The sequence below is a fragment of the Cajanus cajan genome, chromosome 4 (genome assembly GCF_000230855.2).
Source record: "Cajanus cajan strain Asha chromosome 4, NIPB_CcT2T_4, whole genome shotgun sequence".
In the NCBI taxonomy this organism is placed as follows: Eukaryota; Viridiplantae; Streptophyta; class Magnoliopsida; order Fabales; family Fabaceae; genus Cajanus; species Cajanus cajan.
In genome coordinates this window covers 78,014,567-78,037,275 of record NC_138520.1, presented here as the reverse complement: position 1 = coordinate 78,037,275, position 22,709 = coordinate 78,014,567, and the positions used below count along the sequence as shown (strand labels likewise).

The 22,709-nt window shown below is 31.1% G+C and overlaps 4 protein-coding genes across 6 annotated transcripts; 3 read left to right on the top strand and 1 right to left on the bottom strand.

The window, feature by feature from the left end:
- Positions 1–2,318: 2,318 nt before the first annotated feature.
- On the bottom strand, positions 2,319–5,932 carry LOC109812402 (heat shock cognate 70 kDa protein). The gene is made up of 5 exons (XM_083073185.1): positions 5,855–5,932; positions 5,751–5,814; positions 5,067–5,157; positions 4,243–4,465; positions 2,319–4,133 (listed from the first exon to the last, which is right to left on the bottom strand). Exons 4-5 carry the CDS (start codon positions 4,460–4,462, stop codon positions 2,500–2,502), a joined length of 1,854 nt encoding a protein of 617 aa, XP_082929311.1. The 5' UTR covers positions 4,463–4,465; positions 5,067–5,157; positions 5,751–5,814; positions 5,855–5,932; the 3' UTR covers positions 2,319–2,499.
- An 883-nt stretch (positions 5,933–6,815) lies between these two features.
- On the top strand, positions 6,816–10,744 carry LOC109812386 (heat shock 70 kDa protein 4). Its single transcript, XM_083073186.1, is given in 3 exon segments — positions 6,816–8,052; positions 8,282–8,534; positions 8,536–10,744. Coding segments are annotated over 3 exon segments (1,809 nt in total). The 5' UTR covers positions 6,816–7,832; the 3' UTR covers positions 9,872–10,744.
- A 3,361-nt stretch (positions 10,745–14,105) lies between these two features.
- LOC109812398 (heat shock 70 kDa protein 4) lies at positions 14,106–16,993 on the top strand. 3 transcript variants are annotated; one of them, XM_020376346.3, is made up of 3 exons: positions 14,106–14,264; positions 14,719–14,941; positions 15,255–16,993. In XM_020376346.3, exons 2-3 carry the CDS (start codon positions 14,722–14,724, stop codon positions 16,883–16,885), a joined length of 1,851 nt encoding a protein of 616 aa, XP_020231935.1. In that variant the 5' UTR covers positions 14,106–14,264; positions 14,719–14,721; the 3' UTR covers positions 16,886–16,993. The 3 variants fall into 3 exon arrangements, with proteins under 3 accessions (XP_020231935.1, XP_029130034.1, XP_029130033.1); XM_029274201.2 differs by having other exon boundaries at positions 14,676–14,941; XM_029274200.2 differs by having other exon boundaries at positions 14,106–14,270.
- Positions 16,994–20,846: 3,853 nt separating this feature from the next.
- Positions 20,847–21,602, top strand: LOC109812385 (uncharacterized). Its single transcript, XM_083073821.1, has one exon. The coding sequence runs from the start codon at positions 20,847–20,849 to the stop codon at positions 21,600–21,602; it is 756 nt and encodes a 251-aa protein (XP_082929947.1).
- Positions 21,603–22,709: the final 1,107 nt, after the last annotated feature.

Below are 22,709 nucleotides of genomic sequence, written 5' to 3'. Positions count from 1 at the left end.
GTTAAAATTTGATGTAAAACATAAGTTATTGAACAAAGTAAGTTTATGTAGACTTACTCATGGAATAAACAGGTCCCTCCTCGTATTAAAATCATATTTAAGTATATATTTTCTTTTTTTACAAGACATACGAAATTGACTAATGTGTGCAAAAAAAAAAATTTTAATAATTTATTTGAAAACTTATAAGTTAACTCATACTTGAGTAGATTACCTTATAGGTTAATTTAATTAAAATAAGGGGGTGTACTGTTTAGAATTTCATAGGATTTTAAAAGATTTTTTTGAATAATTTGGTGAAGGATTTTTCACTCTTGGCAAGCAGACCAAGCTTCGTTGTAGTAATTTGATATCGTCCTCAGGGATTTGGGAATACTAGTAATTTCCTTTCTTGTTTACAAAGAACATGAATGAAATATTGATTTGAGTTTATAATAAAGCAATTAAAAGCAAAAGTATGAATGTAATAGAAAACCTTATATGAGAAAGAGATTGGATTCAAATGTACTTTCTAACTCTTTTAATCTTCATCAGATAAATATGATTCCACTTCTATCACTTCCATGTTCAATAATTACTCAAAATTGAGCCCTAAGGTGGTTAACCCTAAACATGATTCCTCTATGATTTAAGATTAACACCTTGCATTAAGACAATAACTTGAACCAAAATGGCTAACAAAATCAAGTGTATTCCTAGAACAAGAGATTATTAGGTGAATGCTTCAGTTCAGGGTTTTGAAAATGTTTCCCAACAAGGTTCAAAAACCTAATATCATAAAACGGGTGATCAAACCGGATTAAGCATTAAGAGAAGAATCAAACACAAGTAATAGAACTGAATATCATATAGATCTAAGAAGAAATAGAGTTAGTAGTTACATTGAATCCAACCAAGAGAAACTAGCCACTCATGGGGAGGGCCATAGCAAATAAAAAGATGAGTTTACACAATAGAAGAGAAGAAATGAAGATGGGTCCTCGTTCCCAAGCAAGCCAATCTTTAAGTCTAATATTCAAGCTCTCCTCTTCTCCTGGGTGATCTTTCTCTCTGTGTTTCTTTTGTTTCGTTTCGTTTTTATTCCCCCCTTTTTTTTCTTCCTTGCCCTAAAATACCTCCTATCCAAGTGAAAGTTGGGATTTTTAACCTAAGGCCGCAGCTCTGGATGTGTGGTTGTAGCTTTAGAAGTGTTGCAAGATGCACAAAGCTCCAAGGCTGTAGCTCTGAAATGGGGGCTGTAGCTCTGAATGTCTGGACTGCCCAAAATATTCCAAGGCTGGAGCTCTGGTTTCATGGCTGAAGCTTCAACTCTCTGGAATTGGTTCAGGCTTCGTGGCTGCAGCTTTGAATCTGGAGCTATAGCCTTAACTCTCTGGAACACTTCTTTTTGGTTTGGGCTTCATGGCTGCAGCTTTGGCTTTGGAGCTATAGCCTTGGATTTCCAACTTCATCAAAATCTACACAAAAAGGTAATATTTTCAACCAAGGAAACTACACTCTTGTAACTCCTTAGATTAATCTTAGTTCATCTATCAAATACAACCAAAATTACTTACATCTCTCCCAAAAAGAGTGTCAAATTAAGCATAAAAATATGCAATTTGAGCACTTATCAGTATTTGATTAAGATTTTATGTCACTTAAAAACAATTCAGTGATATTCAATCTGAATTTTCAAGATTTTTAAAGAGTCAATTAAAACCATTGGTATTCATTTGAGACTTTTTACAACTTAAAAATAATCCATTAGTATTAAAAAAAATATAGGAATTTTAAAAGGTTGTTGTATTAGAGAGATTTTGAAGGACTTTTTAGTGACATCTATAAATACCAAATTCATAAAACAATCACATCCAAACTCATCAGATTTTAAAAGATTGTTTGAAGCGACTTTTCAAGTACTTCAAAAATTTCTAAGTGAATTTTTCATTTTTTTTTCTATGTTCATGTCTTCTCCATTTTTTTTTCTTGCTAATAATACTGCACTACTGCTCATATATAATAATGTAAAACTTCTATACATAAATGATAGTATCATTGACTTGATCTATTTTTCTCTCTGTTCTCTTTAATTAACTTGTTCTATTTAGTTAAAATTGTTCCTTAATTATATAAAACAAAAAAACATAAATTCCAAATGACCCTCTTAATGGGAATATATAAATACCAGGTGGCGATTTCCAATGGCCTGGAAGATATAAATTCATTTTATGAAATCAAGATGCATTCATGTCTACGCATATACAGTAGTTTTAAGTATTTCTGTCGTTTAAGTTCATATTTCACATTTATATATAAAAAAACAAACCCCTGTAATGTAATCATGGAACGATCACAAGATAAATTAGAAGTAAATTTCAGTCAGCCACAAAATATCCAGTATATAAAAAGTTACCAAACTTAGACAATTTTAAGTTAATACCAATAGTTTGCATTTAAGAAAAAGGAAAATTGCAAGTCAACGTCAAATTACTTTTAAAGAACAACTAAACAATCTAGCTAGCCCATGGCCTTGAGGCGTCCAAAGAAGATCTCAAGCTCTTTCAAACAATCCTCGAACCTAGATATATCATCTTGCTCATAGTTCTCATCAAGCAAATCAGTAGCCTTATTTATAGCAGAACTGATATCCTCTTTTTCTTGTGAGCAAAGCATTGAGTTTATATCCTCCTTCTTTAAGACATTCCTTATTTTGTAAACACAATAATCCAAATCATTCCTTGTTTTGGCCTTCTCAAGAAACTTGTTATCTTCGGCCTTATAAATCTCTGCCTCTTGTATCATTCTTTCAATTTCTTTGGTTGACAATCTGTCTTTATCACTGGTTATGGTAATCTCGTTCTTATTACCTGTAGTTTTTTCTTCAGCTGAAACAGATAATATACCATTTTCATCTATGGCAAAGGTCACATTAAAAAAATGACCACGAGGGGCTGAAGGAAAGCCAGTAAGCTTAAAAAAACCCAACAAATTGTTATCACTAGCTCTTGTTCTCTCACCCTCATAAACCTGAATCAAGACATAGGATTGGTCATCTTCGGTTGTAATGTATTGTTTTGTCCTCTTTACAGGAATAGTAGTATTCCTAGGAATCACAACACTCATGATATCTCCTATTATATGCTTACCAAGTGACAACGGTGTAACATCCAACAGCACCAAATCTGGAACATTCTTAATGTCTTTACTCAACAAAGCAGCTTGCACAGCTGCGCCATAAGCAACAGCCTCGTCAGGGTTGATGCTCTTGCAAAGATCCTTTCCATTGAAAAAGTCCTGCAATAACTGCTGCACTTTGGGAATCCTAGAAGAGCCACCAACAAGGACCACATCATGTACACAGCTCTTCTCCATCTTAGCATCACTAAGACACCTTTCTATTGTCTCCATACACTCTTCAAAGAGTTCCATATTCAGTTCCTCAAACCTTGCACGAGTGATTGAAGAGCAAAAGTCTACGCCCTGAAATAAACCATCTACCTCAATGTTGGTTGTAACAGCATACGAGAGTGTCCTTTTTGCCCTCTCACACGCAGTCCTTAACCTCCTCAGTGCTCTTGGGTTGCCACTAATGTCCACTTTGTTTTTCCTTTTCATCTCCTCTACAAAGTACATCACCATTCTGTTGTCAATGTCCTCTCCCCCAAGATGAGTGTTTCCAGCAGTGGCCTTAACTTGGAAGACCTTATCCTTGATTGTGAGGAGAGACACATCAAAAGTACCACCTCCAAGGTCAAAGATGAAAATGTTCCGCTCTCCAACACAATTACTTCTCTTGTCAAGGCCATATGCAATAGCTGCAGCGGTAGGTTCACTGATTATCCGCATGACATTGAGGCCAGCGATGACACCAGCATCAATGGTGGCTTTACGCTGAGAGTCGTTGAAATAAGCAGGCACAGTAACAACTGCATTCTTTACAGATGTTTCCAAATACGCCTCTGCAATCTCCCGCATCTTTGTGAGGACTATAGATGATACTTCCTCAGCTGAAAGGTGCTTCACCTGACCCTTATAGTTAACCACAATCATGGGTTTGTCATTAACACCAGCAACCACCTTGAATGGCCACAACATTTTATCTTTTTGAATAATTGGATCACTATATTTCCTACCAATCAATCTCTTAACATCTGCAAAAGTTATAAGAAATCTTATCATTAGTTTGTCTGGCTAAAAGTCTACAGATAAATCATAACTGCAATTATTTAAATGCAGCACTGATAAAAATATATAAATTACCAAACACAGTGCTCTCCGGGTTTGCAGCAGCCTGGTTTTTAGCAGCATCGCCAATCAACCTTTGATGATCCGTGAAAGCAACACAAGAAGGAGTGGTGTTGTTGCCTTGATCGTTGTGAATGATCTGCACTCGACAGTGCTGCTCCTGCCATACTGCAACACACGAGTAAGTTGTTCCAAGGTCGATTCCCACCGCACAACCCTCGTATTTCCTGGCCATGATCTTTTAAGTAAATGAATTAAGATAAGAAAAGTTGAAGTCAGAACCCGAATAAATAATGAAACAAATCATTTTGGCTGTTACTAAGAATTCTTGAGTATTAGAATTGGATTTCAGGTAAAGAAATTTGTTATGATACACATGTTAGTTCTTAAATTGTGGATCACATCTTTTTAAAACTATATATCAAAATTAGATAAGGCTAACAGTTAAAGTAGTTTACATTTACTTTATAAGAGATGAACTAATTGTTTTTTCTATCAGTAGACAGAAGTCACGAATTACCCACCTCCCATGAGCAGAGTCCTGCTAATTCGATCACACTTTGGTTTAATTGTGATTATAAATATGATGAATAATACGTCAAATTAGTCCACAAAATTACAGTCACTACTTAATTAAGTCCCTAAAATTGTGAAGAAAAAAAAATCCTGAATTTGACAACTATGAATCAATTTAGTTGCTGATGGTAGTAACCAAATTAACTGATATGCGTCACAGTCAAGGGCTAAATACATTTGTAATTGCTAAAGTGAAGGCCCTTAAGTTAGGATAAAAATATTGGAAGATTGTGAAATTGAGGGTGTTGATTCAGGACATTTACCTGAAATATGAATAGCTGATAAGAAAGTAAAAAACCGCTTTGAATCTGTCTTTGGTTCCTTTCCTTCTTACTAACCGTCACAATCCTGATCCTGCACAAATTTGTGAAACACGAATATACCATCAAATGAAACAAGATGCGTCCATAAAAGTTGTAGTTCAAGTTAGCAATTTCTCCCTTGCATTCATTCAGTGATATAATTTTGCCCGTTGTCTTATACTTGGCGACTAAGCTACCAATTCACTTGACTCATAAAAGACTAAAATATAGCTCTATAATTAGTGACATGAAAGATTAAATTGAGGCCCTAATGCCGATATCAAAACATTGGACGGCATCAATTTTGGGTACTAAAATTTTGTTAAATCCAAAACATTGCTTCTAAAAAAAAAAATAGTTCATTTACTAGTATAAAGCCTCATGTCAAAGCTAAAAAAAGCGAAAAAATTCTCCCCATTTATTTTTTTCATCATTTCTTTCATTGCTATGAATTTGGAAAAATTAAAGATACTGCCCATTAAGTGGGTATCATATCATGTCCATTTCATTTTATTTGTTTTCTCAAAACCTTATTGAGGGAAGAAACGGAGAAAAAAAAATGACGCAAAGCAAGTTTTATTTCGAAAGAAAAATGATCAAAAGTGTAATGAGTGAAATGAATTAAACGGTTAAAGTATGTGATACCTTGAAAAGTGAAAAGCTCTTTCTTTGGCCTTGAAATGTCTGAGAGAACAAGATGACCGTATTGTATTGTTTGTGTTTGTTAGCGGAGAACAGTGTCAAATATGAATATAAGTTGCTTCCATGATACTTCTCTTCTCTCTCCAACAGACTTCTCAACGAAGCTAACACATTTTCCTGCACAAACGGAAATCACGGTTTTTATTCATCGATACCTATATTAATATATAAAGTCTTACTTTTTATAACCACTTTGAATTTCATATTTTATCATTATTATACATTTTTATTTTAATTTTTTTTAAAATAATATCTTTAATCAAATTCAAAAACTTGAAATTAATAGACTAATTAAAATATTAATTAAACTAATATATTTTTATTACTTAATTTTTATCTTTATTTTGATACATCTTTTTTAATTTTTACTTTTTAGTATCCATTATTCATAAGTACTTATTTATTATTTATGATGACTTTTATCCATAAATACCTGTAAACACGAGTAATTTTACCATTCTTACATATTACTCGCAATCACTTTAGTTTGAATATTGTTAAGTGCGTGTTTGGTTTTAATTTATAAACGTAATTTTTCACTCTCTCTCCACGTTTTGAAACAAATTTACGTGAAAGCTATAAATTTTTTATTTTTCATGAACGTGAATTTTCAGGTCCAAAAGTCCAAGCAAACACCCACTAAGTACTTTAACTTGAATATATGCTATAATTTTGAATAAGAATATGTTATCAATTAATCTGAATCAAAATATAGTGTCTTAATTATGTCAACCATATATTTTTATCAATTTAAAATAATAGTAAAAATTTTATTATATTTTAATAGAAAAATAATAAAAATAGCACGTTTTTCTTTTCGTGTGGTAATTTTTTTTATCCCTGAAATTTGGAATCATTAATTTTGCTTCTTATATTACGAGTAAATTTTGATTTTAAACTTGTAAAATATTTTTTTTATTTCACTCTCCTAAGTTTCATAGTTGTTATTTTTTTTCTTTTTAATGGTCATTTAGAGATAAATAAATAATATTTATTTAAATATTTATAAAAAAAATTTAAAATATCACACATCGACATATATTATTAACAATTGTTGAAGCCACTCGAGATGGTTACTTTACTTTATAATAAACACATAAGTGATTAATAAAGATTACATAATGCTATAAATTAAAAAAAATAATTTTAAGATTTTAAAAAATAAAAAATAAATAAATAATGTTTTTAAAGTTACTAAATTCAAAATTTGTTCATTTCATAAAGATTAAAATCACATTTAAGTATATATTTTCTTCTCTTTTTTTACGAGAAATACGAAATTGACTAATGTATAAAAAAAATATTTTAATAAATTATTTGAAAGCTTATAAGTTACTCAAATTTATAAGTTATAAAAGTATTTGACTTTGACAAGATACTTGAGTAGACTATCTTATAAGTTAGTTCAATCAAAATAAATTTATTTGATAGAACTTATAACTTATTTCTCTAAGCTAATTAAAATAATTTATATTTTATAAGCTTTTAGTTATTTTTATTTCCTTTTTTATCCCCTATGATTTACTTAATTTTTTTATTTTTTTTTTGCATTTTTTCAATTAGAAACCCTTTCGCCTATCCTCTAGTTCACTCTTATTTTCAAATAAATATTTTTTTATATATTATTTTACATTAATTAACTAATTTACCCATTAATCTTACTAAACATTTTGAATTAGATTAATTAGTGTTGGTCAGTTAGTTTATAAATGATATTATCAGTTGACGGCTTAAGGCTTTCATATTTTTGTTTTTCAATTTCCATAAAGAGATACCGTACGTGCACGAAGAGACCCTCTTAATGGGAATATATAAATACCAAGTGGCGATTTCCAATGGCAGGAAGATATAAATTCATTTAATGAAATCAAGATGCATTCATGTCTACGCATATACACTAGTTTTAAGTATTTGTGTCGTTTAAGTTCATATTTCACATTTATAAATAAAAAAACAAACCCCTATATTCAACAAAACTTCAAGTCTTTGCCTGAATTCAATTAACTTTTATTCACGTGAAAGAGAATGGCCAAAGGTGACCATGGATTTGCCATAGGAATCGACCTTGGTACAACCTACTCCTGCGTTGCAGTGTGGCTGGACCAACAAAATAGAGTGGAAATAATCCACAATGACCAAGGCAACAGAACAACACCTTCTTTTGTTGCTTTTACAGATGATCAGAGGTTGATTGGTGATGCTGCTAAGAATCAGGCTGCTGCAAATCCAAACAACACTGTCTTTGGTATATTTTCTACTTGCAACTGTTAATGCCTTAGTTTTATGACTTCTCTTAGATTTTGTTTAAACATAAGTTAAAAGTATTCTAAGAGCTTCTCTAATCTCTACCGAGAATAAATAACAGTTTTCACAAGGAAAGTTCTAAAAAACACTTTTAAATTTGTGTTCAAGCAGGCTTAGACTTTTAGCGGGATAAATGAAATACAATAATTTTTATTTAATTAACTTTGCAGATGCTAAGAGGTTGATTGGTAGGAAATACAGTGATCCCATTATTCAGATAGACAAAATGATGTGGCCATTCAATGTTGTTGCTGATATCAATGACAAACCTATGATCATCATTAAGTACAAAGGGCAAGAGAAGCTCCTTTCCGCTGAGGAAATATCATCTATGATCCTCATGAAAATGAAGGAGATTGCAGAAGCATATTTGGAAGCACAGGTAAAAGATGTTGTTGTTACTGTGCCGGCTTATTTCAATGACTCAGCGAAAAGCCACCATAGACGCTGCTTTAATTGCTGGCCTCAATGTTATGCGGATAATCAATGAACCTACTGCTGCAGCTATTGCATATGGCATTGACAAGAGAACTAACTGTGTCGGAGAGCGGAATATTTTCGTTTATGACCTTGGTGGTGGTACTTTTGATGTGTCTCTTCTCACAATTAAGGATAAGGTCTTCCAAGTTAAGGCCTCTGCTGGAAACACTCACCTAGGGGGAGAGGACTTTGACAACAGAATGGTGAATTACTTTGTAGAGGAGATCAAAAGGAAGAACAAAGTGGACATTAGTGGGAACTTAAGAGCGCTAAGGAGGTTGAGAACTGCATGTGAAAGGGCAAAACGGACACTCTCCTTTGCCGTTAGTACCTGTGTTGAGGTTGATGCTTTGTTCCAAGGCATTGACTTATGTTCTTCAATCACACGTGCAAAGTTTGAAGAAATTAATATGGAGCTCTTTGTGGAGTGCATGGAGACTGTAGATAGGTGTCTTAGTGACGCTAAGATGGAGAAGAGCAGTGTGCATGATGTTGTCCTTGTTGGTGGCTCCTCTAGGATTCCCAAAGTGCAACAACTCTTGCAAGACTACTTCAATGGGAAGGATCTTTGCAAGAGTATCAACCCTGATGAGGCTGTTGCTTTTGGTGCAGCTGTGCAAGCTGCTTTGTTGAGTGAAGGCTTTAAGAATGTTCCTGATTTGGTTCTGTTGGATGTTACACCTCTGTCACTTGGTATAGCCGTAAAAGGAGATCTCATGAGTGTTGTGATTCCTAGGAATACTCCTATTCCTGTTCAGATTAATGTGTATGAGGGTGAGAGAACAAAAGCCAGTAGTGATAACAATTTGCTTGGTTTTTTTAGTCTTTCCGGTTTTCCTCCTGCTCCTAAGTATCATCCTTTTGATATATGCTTTGATATAGATGTCAATGGTATTTTGTCAGTTTCTGCAGTGGAAACAGTCACTGGCTATAAGAATGAGATTACCATAATCAATGATCAAGGAAGATTGTCAGCAGAAGAAATTAAAAGAATGATACAAGAAGCTGAGACTTTCCAGGCTGAAGATAAGAAGTTCCTTAGGAAAGCTAATGCAATGAATGCTTTGGATGCTTACGTTTACAAGATGAGGAGTTTTTTAAAAAAGGAAGATATCAAGTTAAAACTTTTCTCACGGGAAAGGGAGGAGATTAATTCTGCAATTACGAAGGCCATGAATTTGTTTGATGGTAATAAGCTGCATGATGATGGAGATGTGTTTGAAGATTATCTGAAAGAGCTTGCTAACCTTTTTGAACCCATCATGGGCAAGTTTGGTTAAGTGTTTCTTAGTCTAGGCTTTTTTGTGGTGCTGACTTTTCATTTCCTAGTTTTTTCTTTTCCTGGAAAAGTTACTGTCATTGTGTATGTGATGATTGCAAACTTTTATGAAGAATATTATCTGAAGTCTAAAAGATGTAATGTTGAAGTTTAAATTATTTGTACTGAACATGTTTAAATTTGTGATCCTTTGACTTCTTCTCTGTCTACAACTAGATAAAATTTTAGTACTACCGTTGTCATGCACAATAAGGCTCCTCTATATACTGTTGTTGATTTTCTTTTGGTCCAAAGTGTGGTGTAAGTGTAAGAGGCAAAAGAGAAAAGTATATTGGGCACCTTTTGGAGTAGATGATGAGTTAAAATATTGGAATATTGGAAAATTATAATGTTTGTGAAGTGTATTTTTTTGTTAAATTTTATAGCTGATTTTACTGTGATGTGTTCTAAACAGTTTTCTCCCAGTTGTGTTGTGACTGGAAATTTTAAAGCATACGGTGACATTAATGCTGTTACAATACTCTACATTGATGAAATAGGTGACCACTTTTTTCCAAATTTATCCAAAGAAAGATTACCCTAAAGAGAAAAAATTAATGGAAGTAACCTATACTCTGTTTTTAATTGATTGACATTTTAGTATTAAAATAATGGTCTAATTATTCTTTTAATAATTATAATTATATAAATTTTACTTTTAATTTTAATAGTTTAATACATTCAATTTCTACACTCATATATAAACAAAAAAAAATCTAAATAATAGTACTTAATATATAAATTTAGAGGGACTATATACAAAATTTTACTTAGAACTGATTAGGAATCTGGTCACTTACGAGTAAATAAATTATTAGGTAATTTAAGACTATTAATCCATAATTTTAATAATCTCTACATAAATTAATAGTACTTAATAAGATATTATTTAGCGATGATAATGGCTAGGATCTAGATAGGTTCTACAGTACTTATTTTCATACCTGTATTTACAAAGAAAATACGTATCTAGTCTAATGTCCACACGAAAGATTACAAAACATTTAATTTTTATAAATAAACTTAAAAAAAGTGATGACGTAGGCAGGATACAAGACAAACGATGAGTGTAGGTGAAGACACGAAATAGTAAAAAGAAAAATCAAGGTTAAATAGGATTTTAGTTATAATATCATAATACAATTTAAATAAATAAATAAATTATTATAAAATAATCATATTATATATATAACTGTAGGACAGGACAGATTGAATATCATAATACATGTTTCACATCTATATTCACTAAATTTTGTGAGTTTATACCAACTATACCCATCCTAATATAAACAAATATTTACTCATTTCACGTTTAGGTATTTTTGTGGACATAAAGTACGAGTCTATTTTATTATTCTAATATTATGTAAAAATTCATTTGGAATTACACCTAATATTAGGGTTTTTTTTTAATATATTTTTCTTCCGATCACATTTTTTATATGCTTGAACTTAATGAACATTGCCGGTAGCTTTCAACAAATATTGAAACATCTATTTCAGTTTTGCCTTCTAATAGATAATGCTGTCTCATAATTTGTTAATTTATAATATACTTTATCCATCTTAAAATCAACTTTAATTTAAGATTTTTATACAAAAATTAATAATAATAAATATATCATTATTTATAATAAATTTTATTAAAATCTTATATTCTTTTAATAAATGTATTGTTTTTAGTGACTGCAAGTTAATATTAATGTAATTTATGTGTAGACAAATTAAGATAAATATTACATTAAAAATCGATAATATAAGTTATTTTGAAATTATTTTTAAATTTTAAAACTAAAACTAAAACTATAATTATTTTAAAATGAAGAAGTATTTATAATTATTTTAAGATAAATTTATTTTTTATCTCAAATTTAAAATTATTATTTTTAGTTCATATAATTTTTAAAAATTTTAGTTTAGTTTTCTAAACCATTAATAATATATCTAAAAATGATAAATTAAAATAATTATATAATATCAATTGAGTTTAATATAATATTTTTAATAATAAAAATACAAATAAGTAAAATTTATATTATAATATTTAATAAATTTTCTAATAAAATTAGATAAAAATTAAAATAAGACATTTTAAATTATAAAACTAAAAAAATTAATTTTATATTTAAATTTTTTTTTTTGAGGAAATATATTTAAAAGATTAAAAATATATTTAATAATAAAATTTAACACTGAGAAAGGCTCGCGCTGACTGACTGCATGGATCATGTTGCTGATTGAAGAAATAAATAAAATCAAACAAATGTGACACCAATCATAATCGAACACTTTCCATGGCAAGCATGAAAAACCCACTGGATCATAATTTAATGTATTATTATAAATCTAACAATTTAAATATATTAAGGTATTATAATTTTTCTTCTATAAAATTAGAGCATTTCCTTTGGTGCAACTTGCAAGTTTTAAAAATTTTTCTATATTTGCTATTTAACCCTACAACAGCAACAGTAAGACTCTCACACCTTAATGAAACAAGACCCAATCCAAATATGCAGCTCTCTCTGGGTCAAGACCTTCTCCTCCTCCAAAACCTCATCGGCTTCCTCTCAAACTTGGACCTCTGGCTCTTCGCATATCAACGCTCCTGCGCCCACGCCACCGGCACCTTCCCTCCGCGCAACGCCGTCCATGCCGCCCTTGTCTGTGACCTCCTCTCCCTCCGCAACACTGTCCTCCACGCCCGTTTCATCTGGAACGACAAAACAAACCCTCTCCTATGCGCTCCCAACGACACCGCCGTTTCCAAGCCCCTCTCCAAATGCAAACTCCAAAACATTTTCCAATCCAACAAGCCCTGCTTCCAAGATCGCGTCGTTCAGGGGGTTCTCTTAATGATCCTCGAACCCGTCTTCGAACCACGCTTCTCCCCCAAATCGCACGCGTTTCGACCCGATCGAAACGCCCACATTGTTATTTGCACCATCTGGAGCAACTTCGCCGGTTACTTGTGGTTCTTTAAGGGGATTTGAGCGAGATTTTGGACCGCATTGATCCAAACGTTGTAATGAATTCCCTCGAAAAGGGTACTATGGATAAGAAAATTTTAGGGCTAATAAAATCTGTTCGGTGAAGTTATAGTCTTTGACGAAACTTTTGGTAGGGAGAGTAAGTTTCAGAACATCGGATGGGAGGTGAGTGGAAAGAGGAAAAATGAAAATAAAGAAAAATAAAGAAGATAAAACATATTTAGATAGAGGTTATTATTTAAAATATTATAAATTAATAAAAGTTAAATAATAAATATTTAAAAAATCTTAAAAACATAAAAGTTTTGACAAATTTAATATGTCATTATTTATGTGGTTTTAGTTATAGAAAGTTTTGATATCCTAAACAAAACTTGCGAAATGCTTAAAGGATCTATTTCCAAAATGACCAGCCATATGTTTAACACCACTTCAACTTTCAAAGCCTGACTTCAATTATGTGTATCTCACAGTCTTTACTCATTGAAGGAGAGAATGACCACAGAAAAAAGATCAGAAATTTGCTAAGGTATCGAACTTGGCACTACTTACTTGTGTTGGAGTGTGGCAGTTTGCCATGAGCAACATAATAGAAATAATCCACAACCAACAAGGCAACACACTCTTGTTTTATTGAAGGACGATTTGCCGTATTTTAACAAATTGAAAGATAGAATTTTCTAGAATTGTTGTTTTAAAAATAAGTTAAATTATATTAGCAAAACCAAGGTGACGTTAAACCAGAGGGTTGTGTTTATTTGAAAGTAAAGAAAATTGTATTGATTAGATTTTACATAATGATTAGAATTAAAATATAGATGTGATGTAATTTTTTAAGTACTCTTGTAACATTTAATTAATTTATAATTTTTTATTATCAATGTATATATGCATTTTTATAAACACAAATGTATATATAAAAAGACATTTAATTTGTGAAAGCTTTAAGAGAATTTAATCCCAGTCATATAATAATCATATACGATGGTAAAAGTACTTGATGGTTGATATTTGATTAGAGATGTTTCTGTCGTTACACTATTTCATGTAATGCTACTTCTGACATGGCACTGAGTCTATAACTGCTTTTTCTTTTCTCAACTTTTGGCGGTTTCTCCAATGAGTCATCGTGAAGCTTTATTTTAGGAACTTTATTTAAAAGAAAAAGGTGAAAATTCTCAAGTCAAGTCAATTGTTAGCTTCGTTGCGAAGTATCATGCTTCAACATAATTATATTATTAAATTTCCCATCATTAATCTCATTTCAGTTGATAGTATACTCGTGCTTAACAAGTCTGTGGACGGTTAAGATTCTGAAGGAAAAACCTCTTCAGAGCTTATTCGGGATTAGTTCAAGACTCCAAGGTAAAGGTGGTTCTGAATCAACACTCTCATATATATCTTATTCCCTTAGTTAAATTGTTACATGTGATACAAGTGCATGCTTAAATTATTCAGGAACAAGTATCTAGATTAAACGTCTTCTTGTGTTGAAAAATATGAAAATTGATTTTCTCCTTTCAGAAAGGAAGGAGGTCAAGTTTCCTTTTTTGTGGTGTCGAAGAAAAAATGAAATGTTAAAAAATCATATTTTGGAAAAGTTGAGAGAGAAATTTTTACATATCTTTTGCGTTAATTTTAACTTTTGTTGGATGCCTCAAAAAATTTAATTTTTATTTTATTTTTCAATCTTATTTTCATCAAGTGTTTATGGAGAAGTTTATGTAAACATGGCATTTTTTTTTATTTTTTATTATGCTCGGTAACTTTCTAAAGCTGACTTCAATTCTTTTGAACACATTCTACAATCAATTGGAAGAGAATGGCAAAGCAAAATAAGGAATGGGCTGTAGGAATCGACCTTGGCACAACATACTCGTGTGTTGCTGTATGGCAAGAACAACACTGTCGAGTGGAGGTCATTCACAACGACCAAGGCAATAGAACCACACCTTCTTGTGTTGCTTTCACAGACAACCAAAGATTGATTGGCAATGCCGCTAAGAATCAGGCTGCCACCAACCCAACCAACACTGTCTTTGGTAATGAATTCTTATTCTTTTGTTTATGATTTCATTTAAATGTTTACACTAGTTACTTCTGTATTCGCTTTTAGCTGAACAAATATGATAGCTTAACATTCATCATTTATTTTGAGGGAAAAAAAAAATATTTTCATCCGGTTCTCAAATTTGTTCTCTCTTTCTTGTGTCAAGGTAACTCTAACTCTGTAACTTTTTAAATTAATAAATGTTATTCCTCAAGACTACTTTGATTAATATAATTTACAAATTAGCCTTAAATGCTTGCTCTAGTGGGAATAGCTTAAGAAAGATATATTTACTAATTTTGCAGATGTGAAAAGGTTAATTGGAAGAAGATATAGTGATCCCATTATTGAGAATGACTTAAGGTTGTGGCCATTCAAGGTCGTTGCTGGTGCTGATGACAAACCCATGATAGTTGTTTCATACAAGGGTCAGGAGAAGCATATTTCAGCTGAGGAAATCTCATCTATGATCCTTACAAAGATGCGCGAGATTGCAGAAGCATATTTGGAATCACCAGTTAAGAATGCAGTTGTTACTGTGCCTGCTTATTTCAATGACTCTCAACGTAAAGCCACCAAAGATGCTGGTGCCATTGCTGGCCTAAATGTTATGCGGATAATCAATGAGCCTACGGCTGCAGCACTAGCATATGGCATTGACAAGAGAGCTAATTGTGTTGGAGAGCGAAATATTTTCGTCTTTGATCTTGGTGGTGGTACATTTGATGTTTCTCTGCTCACAATTAAGGGCGATGTCTTTGAAGTCAAGGCCACTGCTGGTGACACTCACCTTGGAGGAGAGGACATTGATAACAGAATGGTGAACTACTTTGTAGAGGAGTTCAAGAGGAAGAGCAAAGTGGACATTAGTGGGAACTCAAGAGCACTGAGGAGGTTGAGAACTGCTTGTGAGAGAGCAAAAAGAACACTCTCATATGCTGCTGATACCACCATCGAGGTAGATGCTTTATCTGGGAGCATTGACTTCTGTTCATCAATCACTCGTGCAAGGTTTGAGGAACTAAACATGGGCCTCTTTAGAAAGTGTATGGAGACAGTAGATAGGTGTCTCGTTGATTCTAAGATGGACAAGAATGATATACATGATGTTGTACTTGTTGGTGGTTCTTCCAGGATCCCCAAAGTGCAGCAGCTATTGCAGGACTTGTTCAAGGGGAAGGATCTGTGCAAGAGCATCAACCCTGATGAGGCTGTTGCTTATGGAGCAGCAGTCCAAGCCGCTTTGTTGAGCAAAGGCATCAAATATGTTCCCAATCTAGTGCTATTGGATGTTACACCACTGTCACTTGGTATATCGCTCAAGGGAGATCTCATGAGTGTTATGATTCCTAGGAACACTACCATTCCTGTAAAGAAGAAAAAGGTATACTATACAAATGATGAAAACCCAACCGTTGTTGGGATTGAGGTTTATGAGGGTGAGAGAGCAAGAGATAGTGATAACAATTTGCTGGGATTTTTTAATCTCTCTGGTTTTCCTCCTGCTACTTGTGGTCAACCCTTGGATGTGTGCTTTTCCATAGATGAAAATGGTATCTTGTCTGTTTCTGCTGAGGGAAAAACCAATGGCAATAAGAACGAGATTACCATAACTAATGAAAAGGGAAGACTATCAACTGAACAAATTATGAGATTGATCCAAGAAGCTGAGAAATACAAGGCTGAAGACCTAAAGTACCAGAAGAAAGTTGAAGCAATGAATGCTTTGGATGATTACATATACAAGATAAGGAATGCTATAGAGGATGTTGATAACAGTCATGAGTTTCATCCACAAGACAAAATGAAAGTCAATTTGGCAATTACAAAGGCCAGGAATTTACTTGATGCTGGTCAACAGACAGGAACAAAGGTGTTTGAGGATTATCTGAAAGAGGTAGAGAGCCTCATTGAACCCATTATGAGGGTTAGCTAGTTTGTTTCTAGTTTACTTGGGTGAAACATGCAAAACTTTGAACCTGTTATGCAGACAATTTAATAGTTCTAATTTCCTGAATCAATCCTTGAACACATCTTTCGTCCACCTCTATCTAACATAAATCTGGATATGCCTATAATTATGTGTAGTGAACTTGAGTACATTTCTTCCATAGTTATTTGTTATGTTATACCATACATATAAATAGTAACATAGTCAAGCCTATATATAGTGTCTCAGCTTTGATAAAATTCATACATTCTTGTTGCTATTATTTTCCATTATATAGTGTCTCAGCTTTGATAAAATTCATACATTCTGTTCCAGTTCTTCCTTCATTGGTAGTTGAATTGCTTGCTAACGAAGCTAGTGGTGTGTTGTTAGTAAGTGCTATTTTTTGTACTATTCTTTGCGTTTGGTATTCAGTTGGATTGGGTCCCTCATACTACTTTAAAGCTCTCCCTGTACAGTTTGGCTCACTTTTGGTTGAATTTCTAGTTGACATTTTCTTCAAAAGTTCGTGAATTGTGAATACAACTACCTAAATCAGAACAAAAGTAAAAATACATTATAGCTTGCATGTGTGTTTTTCCGTAACTTTTTAACATAATAACAGTTTTTTAAACAATTATTAGGCAATTTCTTATTACATAGAAATTATGTTGGTGTCATGCAATGATAAATAAAATTCATCAAACTCTTGTTCATCTTTTTGAGAAAAAAAAAATGGATGAATTAGTTAAAACAAATTAATTTTATATATAGTGGTTTCATAGATTTTGCTCGAGTATGCAAAACAAATTTGACCTAACACAGTTTTTTCTTCATTTTTTTTCCAAAAAAAATTATATTTGTACACATAAAACTGGTCAAATGTTTATTTAAACTTAAAAGTGAATTTTAAATTGAGATCCTATATTAAAAATAATTTATAAAATTATTGTAACATGTGAATCACACATATAAATGTTTTTAAATATATAAATTATTCTAATTTAAATTCATAGTTAATAAAATTGGTACAAAAAAAATATAGAGATAATTTATATTTATATAAAAATAATTCTTTATTTTCTTGTACACAATTTTTTAACTGTTTTACTTTTATAAGTTATAACTACATTAGACACACTTCAAACCTTTTCTTTTATCTACTTAATTAGCTCTATTTTTTATTATTTTTAAAATTTGTGTCTCATTTGTACTAATATATATAAAAATATAAGCCAAAACCAACCTGATATATACATGTGAAAGGCATATAACAGTGAAGACTACATAAAAAGAAAGTCAAGCTTAATATATATATATATATATATATATATATATATATAACATGCATTTTAATATAGTACATTTAATGCATTATCCCAACATAACATATGGCTTCTATATATATTGTTACATTAGTAAATATGTAGAAACATGGAAACGACGACAATTTTGAAAGACAAGAAGTTGAAATATACGTACGCGTTTGCGGGTCGTATAAAAGAAGTATAACTGCTGAATCCATATTTTCCATGAAATTATGGTTTCACTATCGAGAAGGACCCAATTAGTTGATGACAAATTTGTCGTACAACGATAATTCAATTTCTTCGCAAATGAATTCAAGTCTGAAATTAAAAATATTATATACTCAGTGTGATTAAAAAGTTATCGGCTCTATATTAAACAAGATAAAGTTGTAGTTTATTATTTCCTAAAAGAAAAGAGTAAGATTGATTGTAATAAAATAAAATGCATGAAAATGCGGCTGAACTTTCCCCGTAAGTCGTCATGCCAATTCGTACAAGTTAAATGCAATTAATTTCTAAGCCTATTCTAATTCACCTGTCTGTCCTCAATGCATCGCAATTCTATTATTTTAAAATCGATTAATTATTAATTAGGTTAAATTACATTTTTAGTTTATTTATTTTTATCAATTTATAATTTTTATTTTAAAATAGAGACATTTAGCCTCTAATTTTAAAAATAGAGAATTTTGGTCCACCCATCAAATTAGCATCTAATTTTTAAAGTTTACTCACATTTAAGTGATATGATATTTAATAACATGACATTTAGAAATAAAAAAAATTAGAAAAAAATATACAAATAAAATTTTTATTAATAAAATAAATATCAATCACTTATAAAAATATATATAAATGAAGATATTTTGCATGTTATTTTTAATTTTTATTTATGTATGTCATGTCACTAAATATCATATTACTTAAGTGGTAACAAATTATCAAATAACATTAAAATTTAACAATCAACGAATATCAAACTAATGAAAGGGCCAAAATTCCATATTTTATGAAATAGGGGACTAAGGGGGTGTTTAGTATGAGAGAAGTTTTTTCATAATCATAATCCCTAAGACTACAAATTTTGAGAATCATAATTCTTAAGAATAATTAAAATATGTTTGATTACTCATGAAAAATCTTATGAATATTCATCATATAAGATTTTTAAGAATTAAAGATTTTCATATATAGTTATAATAATATATTACTCGATATATAAATACCTTTTACAAAAATATCTTTTATTAAAATAACTTCATAAATAAATGTATTTACTCAAATCTTATTATAAATAACATTAAATTATTTTTAAATTTTCAAAACTTATAATTAAAATTATTTAAATACATAATTCAACAAAAGAAATAACAAAAAAATATTACATAATAATTAAGAATGATAAAAATATATTGGTTCATTTCATTTAAATAAAAAAATAAAAGAAATAAAAAAAAGTGTTAATAAATATAATTAAACTGTAGAAACAAAATAAACTTTAATAATATTATTAAAATTAACAAAATCAAAAAATTGAAATAGAATGAGAGAGTGGGAGAGGGAGGGGGAGAGAAAGAGAAATAGAGGGGAAGAGAAAGGGGGGAGAGAAAGAGAGGGGGAGTGAGAGAGAGAGAAAGGAAGAGAGGGAGAAGTAAAATAAAAGAAGAGAGAGAAAGAAAGAGAAACTATATTCCTAGATTTTTTTTTAAATAGCTACTAAAATTATAATAAATAAATAAAAAACAACAAGATTATCAATTTAAGATTTATAAGAAAGTAAAAACATTATACATATTAAACGTTTCCTAAATATATCTCTATTTAAAAATAGAGAGATCAAAGTTTCATATTAATAAAAATAAAGAAATTAAAAATATATTTTAGTCTTTAATTAATATTATATTTTATTTTATGTATAATTTTATGTCTCTTAATTTCTTGTATACATTCATATGAAAATACTCTCAAATTTAATAAAAATGTCCCATTTTTTAATAGCAATGAAAACACGTTTTTGAGGGCAATTTGATAGTTTTAAATTGTGTTTCACAAACTTTTAATTTCTAGATAACCAATACTTAATTTTTGTAATTCAAATATGAGAGGAATCATATACTATGTAAAAAAAGTCATATTTGAAAAACATTGGAAATCAAATATGAATGAGAATCTCTCATCAAAAGAATTAATATGTTTATGTTAAACAGTATATAATTAAATAAGAAAGATTCAACGACTTGATACCTTAAAATCTTAAGTTAAGATATAATATAAAGTTTATTTGTATAATTTACTCAAAGTTTTTTCTGGTATTATCAGGGGTCTAATTGTTATAATTAGAAACTATAAACTATAAACACAACCAGCATATTGTGTCGTCCACTCCCGCGTGTCCGTATCAAAGAGAAATTTACGATCTAAAATAATAAATGTAAAAGGGTTTCTCAACTCAACAGGATATATCAGAAGCAATAACAAGTTGACCAGTTACGCGTTTGCTGTTGCATCCAAGAAGATAACAACCGAATTTCTGAGCAATGACACATTAATTTACAAGCCTTAGTTTCCAAGTAACTATATTATTTTTAACATGTTAATGATCATGAGCAAAAAAAAAAGCATCTTAAGCGAAAGTCACAAGAGATTAAATAACTGAGATGGATTGTCCCAGCCATGCACAACAACCAATGCAATTGAAGCCTCCAGGGGCACCATACAATTGCAGTGGTTGTCGAGAAATAGGGTTTGGACGCAGTTACCACTGTGGAAACCACAACTGCAGTTACATTCTCCATGAAGAGTGTTCAAATGTTGTTTCCATTGCCTTTCATCCATTTTTCCCACAAAGCTGTTTCAAGTTTTATGAGAAAGCACCGGGACACCGAACTAGGTATTGCGATGCCTGCGGAAAGGATGTGCTAGGTTTTGTTTACCATTGCTCCCGTACAGGATATGATCTGCATCCATGCTGCTTAAAGCTTAAACACAGGATTTCTGATGAAGACGGGCGTGTGACACTTGAACTGAGTCAGAAGGTTCCCTCAAAGTGTGTGAAGTGTAAGCATAGGAATGTTGTGAGTGGAGTTAAAGGGTGGTCTTATGTTTCTTCTGGTTCTGGGGGAACTTACTGTTATCATGTGTCGTGTGTAAAGGATTTGATTCTTGAGAATCTGAAGAGGGGTTATTTTAGTCAAGAAATTACAAATTCAGTTGGGATGAGTGATAGGGAGTACTCTCAACTGGCACTGAGAAGCATGGAGATGGTTCAAAGTGGAGGAAGTTCAAGGAGTTCAGGGACAATGAGGAAGTACACCAAGATTGCTGTGTTGGTGTTCAAGCTAATATTTTCAGCTGTTTTTGGAAACCCTATATCTGCCATTGCTGCTCTTGTGGAAGCCCTTGTTTCTGATTGATATATCCTACAATTGTTATTGCACTAGATACTATTTTGTGTTATTCTCTTATCAAAATTAGAACTTCAGTTTAATAATTTATGTTATGATACATATTATGAAAGTGAAATTCTAATTATGATTAGAAAATAATATTAAAAATAAATGTATCTTAGTTTTGTTCTTCTTGTTGTTGTTTTGTTTTTGTTTTTTTTAAAATATGGTGATGCAGTTTGGTATTAGATTGGTATCAAAATGAAGCTTCTTTAATATGGGGAAGTTGTTCAATTATGATTGTGCTGATATGATGTAGAGTGATGGGAGTCTCATATATTCCTATATGGTGGGAGTTGTTCAATTATGATTGTGGAAAACCCTAGCATGTTTCGGATTCATCAAGATATCCTATAATTGCTGTGTTGCTGTAGTTTTTTTTTATTTTTTATTTTATAATAATTTTGGCCAATGTTGGGGGTTGGAGTTTTATATTAGATTAGTATCACGATGAATTAATAGTGGGAGTTGTTCAATTACTACATGTGTGAAGATATGATGTTCAGTGAGAGAGCCATATAGAGTTCAATTTATGTAAGTTTTGAGATTTTTTGTATATCGTAAAATTTCGCAGTTTATTATGGTTTTGTAAATATATATATTTACACACACACACAAAACAAAAGAAGCATATAGTTTTCATTTCTTCTTTATTTTTGTCCCGTTCCAGTCGGGCTCTAGCAGCAGTTAATTGTAAACTTATGTTCAATTATTTAAAAATGGGAGAATAAGATAAAATATAAATTTACGTACAAGGGTATTATTGGTTTTCTTTTGAAAATGAAAATCTCGAAATTTTGCATGTTATGTATACATTATGGAATTTCTTTCTTTCTTTTTTATTTATTTATTGATTTTTACATCAATTCATTCACTCTCGGCCGGTTAATGGCGTTCGAGTAGCAATTATGAAATGTATAATGGAAGTACACTTTTTTCTTGGTTTATAACGAAATTATTCATGAATATGTTAAATGTCTTTGTCTTACGTAGCAACTTCTTCGAAATTTGCCATTAATAAACATATATATATATATATATATATATATATATATATATATATATATATATATA